The 9,680-nt window shown below is 35.7% G+C and overlaps 1 protein-coding gene across 2 annotated transcripts in view; it reads right to left on the bottom strand.

The window, feature by feature from the left end:
- Positions 1 to 9,680, bottom strand: part of FBXO7 (F-box protein 7) — a 24,078-nt gene that overhangs the window by 2,126 nt on the left and 12,272 nt on the right. For both annotated transcript variants that reach the window (XM_017536349.2, XM_017536350.2), the window contains exons 5-8: positions 8,959 to 9,042; positions 5,577 to 5,672; positions 3,427 to 3,603; positions 1,147 to 1,184 (exon numbers count right to left, since the gene is read on the bottom strand). In XM_017536349.2, the coding sequence (XP_017391838.1) occupies positions 1,147 to 1,184; positions 3,427 to 3,603; positions 5,577 to 5,672; positions 8,959 to 9,042 (395 nt within the window). The remainder of the gene's footprint in view (positions 1 to 1,146; positions 1,185 to 3,426; positions 3,604 to 5,576; positions 5,673 to 8,958; positions 9,043 to 9,680) is intronic.

Here is a 9,680-nt window from a genome sequence, read left to right as displayed (position 1 = left end):
CCGCAACCTCTGCCTCCTGGGTTCAGGCAATTCTCCTGCCTCAGCTTCCTGAGTAGCTGGGATTACAGGCACGCGCCACCATGCCCAGCTAATGTTTTGTATTTTTAGTAGAGAGGGGGTTTCACCATGTCTCTTGACCTCGTGATCCACCCGCCTCGGCCTCCCAAAGTGCTGGGATTACAGGCTTGGGCCACCGCGCCCGGCCGTATTTCTTAAATAATAAGACTTCAAAGTCAAAATTACTCCGTGACCCATGAGCTTCAGAATGCAGTTGTGTTTGCTGACATGAAAATGTTAATCTCCTTGTACGTCTCCATCGGAGCTCTGAGATGACTGGCTGCATTGTCAATGAGCAGTATTTTAAAAGGAATATTTTTTATAAGCAGTAGGCCTCAATAGTGGACTTGAAATATTCAGCAAATGCCATAAATGATGTACTGTCATCCAGGCTTTGTGGTTCCATTTACAGAGCAAAGGCAGAGATTTCGCATAATTCTTAAGGGCCCTAGGAATGGTCAATGAGCACTGACTTCAAAAATCACCAACTGCATTAGCCCCTAACAAGAATCAGCCTGTCCTTTGACGCTGGCACTGACTCCTTCTCTGTAGCTATGAAGTAGATGGCATCTTCTTCCAATAGAAAGCTGTTTCATCTACACTGAAAGATTCTGTTGTTTAGTCCAGCCACCTTCATCAGTGATTTTAGCTACATCTTCTGGATAACTTGCAGCAGCTTCTCCATCAGCACTTGCTGCTCCACCTTGCAGTTTTTGTTATGGAGACATTAGAATAGTACCTCATGAAACAATATAATTTATTCTTTTCATAAGGTACTATTCTAACTAGCTGTGCTAACAGATGATGACTACTCCAGCACAAAGACAACCCATTTAAATTTTGTTGCAACAGAAGAATGTTTCATAATAAGTAAAGATGAAAATCATTGTGTTAACATTTTTCCATGTAAGAAAATAAGAACTGGGTCTAAAAAAGTTGAAAACGTTTTCATTTACTGAAATTTTACAATAAATTAAATGAAAACAGATTTCATTACATCATATAAAAGTGAAAATACACCCTTAATATATTAATTAACTAGTCATTTCTGTGTTACAGACATTAGCCTTACTATTTAAAAATACGTACTTCTTTCCAATCTGTGTCCTGAACTCTGACAGTACTGTCTAGAAAGGAAAAACAAAAAATAAGGATTTTAAAACACTTCATTCATCCAGCATTAAACAATGGATTTTGTTTTTCTCCTAAAAAAAGTGAAACTTACCCATTAAGCATAAGAAAAAAAAAACACTCATCATTTATATAACACACACTATATCATTTGTACGTTCTCATCTAAATTCAAACCCTTCATTGATGGTTAAGGGTGACCATCAGTGTTCTGTGCCACATGGTAATTCAGTCCAGTGATTCCTCAGGGACTATGGAGGAACATGTGGCTACTCTCTTCCTGCATTAACTGGTCCTGGTCCTACACTATATCTTCTCCCCTAATTTCATCTAGGTGTGTCACCTACTTGTAGTCCAATGTCTCATGTTACACCAACTGGGTAACAGCCTCTGAGTTTCTGTATTACAGCCCAGCTTCATTACTGGAGGTCAAACTGACTTAGGCTTCCATCCATATTCCAGTCAGACTATTTTCTCCCAACCATGTTCTGAATGACTTGGCTATCAGAAGCATGACCATAACTGAGTATTTTTTAATGTACTTATTTACTGGAAATATGTGAAATGAGGAAAGAGAAGCCCATTCGACTTTAAGCATACAAAAGAGTTTGGATAAAAGATGCTCATATCTTCTCTACAAGTTATTACATTAGCATGGAATAAGATTTATAAAAGCTCTAGCCTCATAACAGTATATCTATAGAAAAATTCATTATAAAATCTGAACAGCTTATAAATGAACTTGTGGATCACAATCTGGAAATTAGAGAATGATTGTGCTTTAATCCTAAATTCGAATATACAAGTGAAAGGGTATTTGTTCCTTTTATGAGTATTTATATCATACCCTGCTTTTTGTCAGTCCTTCCATATACATCAGTCATTCTGTCTTCTCTTTTTGACTATAATTTATTTTTAATTCTTTTTTTTGAGTTTGAGACCAGCCTGGGCAACACTGCAAGACCTTGTCTGCACTAAAAATAAGCAAACAAACAAAAAAGTTAGCCAGGTAAGGGGGCGCATGCCTATGGTCTCAGCTACTCAGGAGGCTAAGGAGGGAGGATCACTTGAGCCCAGGAGTTGGAGGTTACAGTGAGCTATGTTTGTGCCACTGCACTCCACCCTGGGCAACAGAACTAGACCCTGTCTCAAAAAATAAAACAATTATTTTTTGAGATGATGCTTTCTTGCTGCCAACTTTAACAAAATAACATTTTATACTTCAAATTCAGGGACATAAATAAAGCAGAAAGAGGACCTCAGGAATCAAAGAAGAGGAAAAGGAACAAACCAGGTCATTTACACTTCTTATATTTTGAAATTTTAAAAGAAAAAAAATTTTAGCAATCTAAATGACTCTACATGATATTCTTTTGTTGTTGTTGTTGTTAATGGGAGGTACCTACCCACCAGATTTTTATAGTTACTAAGGTGGTATATGTTAACATCACATACAGCATTATCATTCAAAAATTTTTATATAAACCACATAAAAATTTTACATTGCAACACTATATACACCTACCTCTACATAATTGAAATAAAAGTTTACTCCTACTTTATAAATAGGCATGCTATTTATAAAATAAATACAGATTTTTCCATTGTGGGTTTTGTTTTTTTGTAATATGACCCATTAAATGGATTTCGTGACTCATCCCAGGGTCAAATAATCTTAAAACACTAATATGTAGTAAAATGGTGGTGGCAGAAAAAAAATTCCACAGTCAGGTTTTTGGTCTTGTAGCAGGAAATCCTGACGCACAAATTCTACCATCATCACTGCCACAGTGATTACCAGGTCACCATAATGTGACCATACAGAAATAAAGCTGCCATAGCAACATGGCACAGGTCAACAAAACTCCCTTGACTTACACACTGGTCTCAACTGTGAAAGTAATCCAGAAATGCCAGCTCATTTCTAAGTCAGATACTGAGTATCGTCTCTAGAGAGAAAATAAGCAAGCCGGTTTTACTTCAATTTTTCTATCCTGAAATCACTCATTAGACTATTCTTCTTAGTCTAATGAGCAATTTGTCTTGTGCAAAACACAAAAATGAGAGAGTTTTGGGGACACAGGCAAAGGTATATGAAGCTTAGAGTCTCTTTAAAGCTATTTATTATAATCATTTGCAACAGAAAAATCCTATAACTAAAAACTTTTGGTAAGCAGAGCAATTAAGACAATGAAAAGAAAAAGCCCTTTCTTGTGAGTATGCCATTATGGAAATCACCTCGAAAATCACGAAGATATAAAAACCTCCACAGGAGTGGGTCATTTGAAGCAGTAAAGAGGTCACGACAAACTGCAGACAAAGACAGGATGGAACGAACATCCAAAAGTCGGAAGATCCGTAGTTTCAGTTCCAGTGGGAGGACGACCAAACCAAATACATCTGGTAGGTTCAGTGCTAAAAAGAAAAAAAGAGAAGTAACAGGTATTACTGAGTAAAGAACATCTGGCTTTCTCTACATAGTCAACAAAGTTGCCACCTGTTCCTTTCTAAAGAGGCAAAAAATTAGATGGTACCCTTAACTATCCCCAAGTATGCATCATCTACAACAAATTTTTTAACCCCAGCTTGACTGTAATTACTACTAACTCATACAACTCTAGGCCCTTATTCATTTTATGTTTTAGTAGAAAGACAAATGCTTTTTAATATAAACCAAATAATTATGACAATTGCTAAATACTAGCCAATGGCCTCTTCTGTCTCAAACAAGATTCAATGCAACAAAATTTCTCTATTCAACTACTGAAAATGAATGATTCATTGGCTTTTGTAACTGGTTCCCTGCCAGTCATTAACTGTATGCCTTTGGACAAGTTATTTAAACTCTAACTTAATTTCATCTGTAAATGGATTAATATTACATCCCACCTAATTCAATGAGTTGTATGAGAAGTAAATGTATTAATACATATTAAGTGCTTAGAACAATGTTTGGTACACCATGCATAAGCACTCAAGTGTTAGCAATTATTATTATCTGAAGCCTAGCAGGCTAAAAAGAGATAAATCAGAAACAAAGCCAAGAAAGAAAAAGAAAAATAGTATGTTCTAAGTCAAATAAAAATTGTTTTGGTTATTAGCACCTTCAAAATATTTGTGGTACTATTCTCCACTAGCAAAGATAATCAAAATCCAACAAAGACATATCTACATGTGTTTTTCAATTCACTTTACTCCCTTTCCCTCATCACCAACTAAAGGGAAGACTACTGTAATGACATGCCACCATTCAACTTGACACCAAAATTATTACTTATTTCTCTACATACAGAGAGCAAATAAAAGCCACATATCTGTTCATATAAGTCAGAAACTACCTGCTAGTCGAAGATTTGTGGTAGATCATATTATAGCTCTCAATCACTTCCTACACATAATTATACTTCCCCACCCCACTACCATAAGGCGTGGCCACTTTTGTCTTACTTTTTCCAGTGAAATGTGAGTGGAGGTGACATACATTTCTGAGCAAAAGCACTGAACCAACCAACACATAACTGGGACACTGGTACTCTTTTCCTTCTACCACAAGAGGAGCATGTCCTGGATAAAGACAACCCTTCAGCCAAAGCAAACCAACACACAACATGTACACGAGTGAGAAATAAATTTCACTGTAAGTCATTGAGATTTTAATTTTTTTTTTTACTGCAACACAAGTAAAAGAAAGCTAATACAAGAATCTTGAGTGAATTGTAAACCCTACTAAATTATGATTTTGTCATGTACAATAAAATTTACTTTAAAGTCATTAGCAGTAAATAAGAATGCATGTGAAATATCCAACAAAGTGCCTGCATAGAGCCTCCAATAAATGATTTTTAAAAAGAAAAAAACCTTAGATCTAATTACAGACCATACATATTCCTACCCAACATAAAAGACTTTATTAAAAATACTTCATTGTAACAGTCCATAAACTTTTAATTTAGCAGTATTTAATGTCCTTTCTCCCTTCCATTTCCTTATGTGTGTATATATATATGAAAAAATACATATATAGAGAGAGAGAGAAAGAGAGACAGCATGCATCTATTATGTTCCTGACCCCATGCTAGACCACAAGATACAAAAGTAAGACATATTACCTACCCTCAAGGTATTCCCAACCTTAGGTGGAAAAAAATCATATCAACAATTATAGTACATGGAAAAAAGACTACAATAAAAATATGTGCAAAATGGTATGGAGATACAAAGAGAAAGTAAATAGCATTTAAGGAATTAATATTAAACTCAGTCTTAAAAGAGGCACATTTTGCTAGGAGGAGAAAAGAGGGCAGTCAGATGTCATGCTCACCAAGAATACTAAGTATGCTTACTATTCTTTATAGCCATTTGAACTGTGACAATGTTTCATCTCTTACCTTGTCGGGTAAAAGCCAGAAGAGGATATACCAGCTGGTCTTTAAAGAGGCGGGAGAGCTTCTGAAGATCTTTGTATATCTTGGCTACATTTTCCCCTAGAATATTTTTTAATGAAAAATCAAAGCCCAAAATCAAGCAGAAAAAACTGTCCTCTATTTCTGCCAAACCCAATCAACATGGTAAATAAATATTCAAAAATAATTCATAAAGATTAGCATGTACCAAATTCTCTCATAGGAGAAATATGGTGCAAGACTCTGATAAAACTGAATCTTAGATATAAAAGCTAGAAATTCCATGATATCAAATTAGTAAGCTGTGCCCAACCCTCTATAGCTCATAGACCTTAATTGTATACAAAAACTATTGTGTGAGATTCATACATACAATTAAGATTTCCTGAATAGCTATTAATCTGTTCTGGGCACTGAGGATACAGTGAGGAACTGCTCCTGTAATGCTTAGATCCTGATAAATTAATAGCGTTTATCACATGATATGTGTCAGCACCTGTGTCAAGCATTTTTCAAGCTTTCAACATCAGAAGTTCTTTCCTAAGTAATTACTATCTCCATTTTAAAAACAGATCACGGTACAGAGAGCCTGTCCAAAGCCCCATGGTAAGTGTCAGAACAGTGCACAAACACAAGTCTGTGTGGCTCAAAAGCCCTCATTTTTAGTCACCACACTGCTACTCAAAGTGTGGCCAACAGATCACCAGAATTGAAAATACCTTTAACTGTTTAGAATTATTGAATCTCAGGCCCCAGCACACCTACTAAATCAGAACCTGTAGTTTAATAAGATCCTCAGGTGACTCACATGTACATTAAAGTATGGAAGCTTTACTACCAAATTGCAGCCGAGGTTCCCACTTGTTTTGCTACTTACCAAGTGTACAGCCTTGGACAAATAACCTGCCCCTCTGATTCTCATCTTTTTGCTCAACTATTTCAAGGAGATACCATCACTACACCAAATAAGTGTTGTTATAATTTAAAGCTCCACAAGCAGTGCCTAGTGTATCAGTAGACAATTTAGGCTTGCTCCTTCCCCATTCCATATTTATGTATTTCACTATCTATAACAAATAAAACACTCAGTATTATGGAATTGATAAGGAGGAGAGATATGCAGCTGAAGTCTAAATCTTTGTTGTGTGACTTGTAATCTTGAGTTGAAATTTGCTGTCAAGATACCATTTTTTTAAATCAATCTGGCTCAAGGGCTTTTTTCAAGTGTGAAAACTGATTTTCTTTAAATGAATTTTTTCCTTCAGCAACCTGGCATATAACTGTTTAATTAGGAACTTATGAATAAAAGGATGCTATAAGGTGCTATAAGCCACAGTAAAAAAAATCATTAAAATGACTTGCCAAATGAGCAGCATATTCCTACCCAACATAAAAGACTTTATTAAAAACACTTCATTGTAACAGTCCATAAACTTGTAATTTAGCAGTATTTAACATCCTTCCTCCCTTCCGTTTCCTTTTTCCTTATTTAAGAGAAACCAGATAAAGAATAGCAATCTGAGCCACATTCCTGTAAAGGTTGTTTTAAAAGCCTGGGAGTCAGCCAATCTATTCCAATTCTGTATTTCACCATTTATTAGCTCTATGAACCTTAAGTAACTTAGCCTCCTCTAGACCTATTTCCTGATCTATAAAATAGGCATAAAAACCTCTACTGTTGTACAGTGTAGAGTATTTCTACTCCCCATAACAAGGTCCTCCCTATACGGTGAGAAATGTGGAGTGTCATAGCCAAGGAATTTCAAGTTGTTCTGATCCTAATGATAAAAGAGTCTAAACAGATTCATCTGTCCAGTTTATGCATCTTCAAGGGGGGCAAAAACTGGTCCTTAAGTGGTTAAAAAACTATTATATTGGTTTATGATCCCTCAAAGGGTCATGGTATATAAATAAAAATACACTATATTTATAGTATTAAAATTTCATGAAGGAGAAAGATTGGGGGGAAAAATCTCCAAAGGTTCCTTTGGGAAGTGATAATAAAAACATTGAAAAACTCTGGCCTAGTCTGACATTAAATGTTCAACTTGGCTGGGCACAGTGGCTCACATGTGTAATCCCAGCACTTTGGGAGGCCGAGGTGGGCCGATCACGAGCTCAGGCGTTTGAGACCAGCCTGGCCAACATGGTGAAGCTCCATCTCTACTAAAAATACAAAAAAATAGCCAGGTATGGTGGTGCACACCTATAGTCCCAGCTACTCAGGAGGCTGAGGCAGAAGAATCGATTGATCCTGGAAGGCAGAGGTTGCAGTGAGCCAAAATTACACCACTGCACTCCAGCCTAGGAGACAGAGCAAGATTCTGTCTCCAAAAAAAAAAAAAGAAATGTTCAATTCAGCTAATGTCCAAGTTCTGATTCTATGTCCAACCACAGATCATTATAAATATGTATTCTGTCTCCTTTTCTTATCAGTTTTAGTTAATATCAGTCAATATCTCAGTGCTGATCTCCCCTAGGAATGAACAAGAATAAGTCTTTAGGTCTTCAAAGCAACAATATCAATCTAGCCAGCCTTTCCTAAAGGAATGCTATAAATACCATCTTCCCACTGTACCATAACATTCCCAACTGGCTCTTAAAACCCTCCTAAGTTTACTAAGATTAAATGGAATAACATGTAAAGGCACAAGTCCAAAATGAAACAGGCACTTAAAAATGTCAGTTCCGCTTTCCAACTTATCTCTTCTCCTCCAACCACCTATAACTGCCTCTCACAGTTTGGGTTTAACTGAAAAATGATAAAAAGAAAAACCTGTCTTCTTTGCATCTATTAATAATTTTATAGACTTTAGGCAAAACCATACCTAGAATGCAAACTTTTGGTAACATATCAATCGGTATAAAATAGCAATCAAATTTATATAGGTTTAAACAAACATTTTGCTTGCAGCTTTTCCTCCAATAATCTTCAATAATACACTTGACATTGAATTACTTCCATGAAACACAGATCCCTTCCATATTGGTTAAATACAATGCCAGAGAGATCTCCAAAAATTAGTACAGAAACTATGAACTATCATCAGAGTGTAACAATTTACTTATATTTTATGAAATAACTTAGTGTTATTTCATAAAATATAATATGAATTATAATATAATAACTTAGTCTTATTTCATAAAATATAATCCAGCACTCTATGACCCTAAGAAAAACAGGAAAGTCCTCAAATTATAAGCAAAACTTTCACATTTTTTAAATCTTTGCATTCTTAAACAGACCACATTGTCTTCAATATGCTTTAATCTCATAGAAATTTTCAGCCTTTTCAACATTATCTTTCAGCTTCTTGCATGAATTTAACAAAGCTTCACCCCAAAAGTTAAATCATGTTTATATTACCTAGTTTCTCTTTGCAAATAAAAGATTCTGGTAGCAGCTGCAATCTTTTCACACTTCTAATCTCACTGTTGATTTTTAGCGTAGCTGTAAATAAAAGAAGGATGACAAAAAATTTTGTCACTTCATCGATTGCCTTTTTTAGTACGAGCTTGCATTTCCTTGCTCCCAATATACTAAGGACACATTATACAAAACAAACTGTTCTTTGCCTATTTCTTTCTCTCATAGCAAGTTCAAAAGTGTAAACCTGGCATCAGATGAAGTAAAATCACTCTACAACACCACCTTTAAAAACTACAGTAAGCATCTTTATATAAATCCACTAAGTGTTACCAGCAGCAGCTTATTAGTAATTGAAAGATATGCAACAAGGTTAATCAGAGGCAACTAAACACAGTAAAATCATTATTTCTAATGAAGTCACTAAAAACTCCATTTATTTTTTATTTAACCCTTGGCAATGAGTCTTCCCTTGTTCATTAAAAGAATCTTGCTGGTTTTCATAGCATCATCTCTCTTCCAGACCCAAAGGACCAATATTCTTGACATCACCAGAGGGTTCAATTTTACTCATGTATACAAAGACGCACTTCATCTCATTCCATGAAAGAACCCAGTGATGTGCTTATGCACATGTGACCAAGCAGGATGCCTTGGGTGAAGGAAAGATTTAAAGACACACTGCTCCTTTTCAAAGAATCAATCCTGGAATGGCTGGCTGC

The sequence above is a fragment of the Cebus imitator genome, unplaced genomic scaffold (assembly GCF_001604975.1).
Source record: "Cebus imitator isolate Cc_AM_T3 unplaced genomic scaffold, Cebus_imitator-1.0 Scaffold97, whole genome shotgun sequence".
NCBI lineage: Eukaryota > Metazoa > Chordata > Mammalia > Primates > Cebidae > Cebus > Cebus imitator.
Note: the sequence above shows the minus strand (reverse complement) of the source record. Positions and strands in the feature narration are given on the sequence as shown.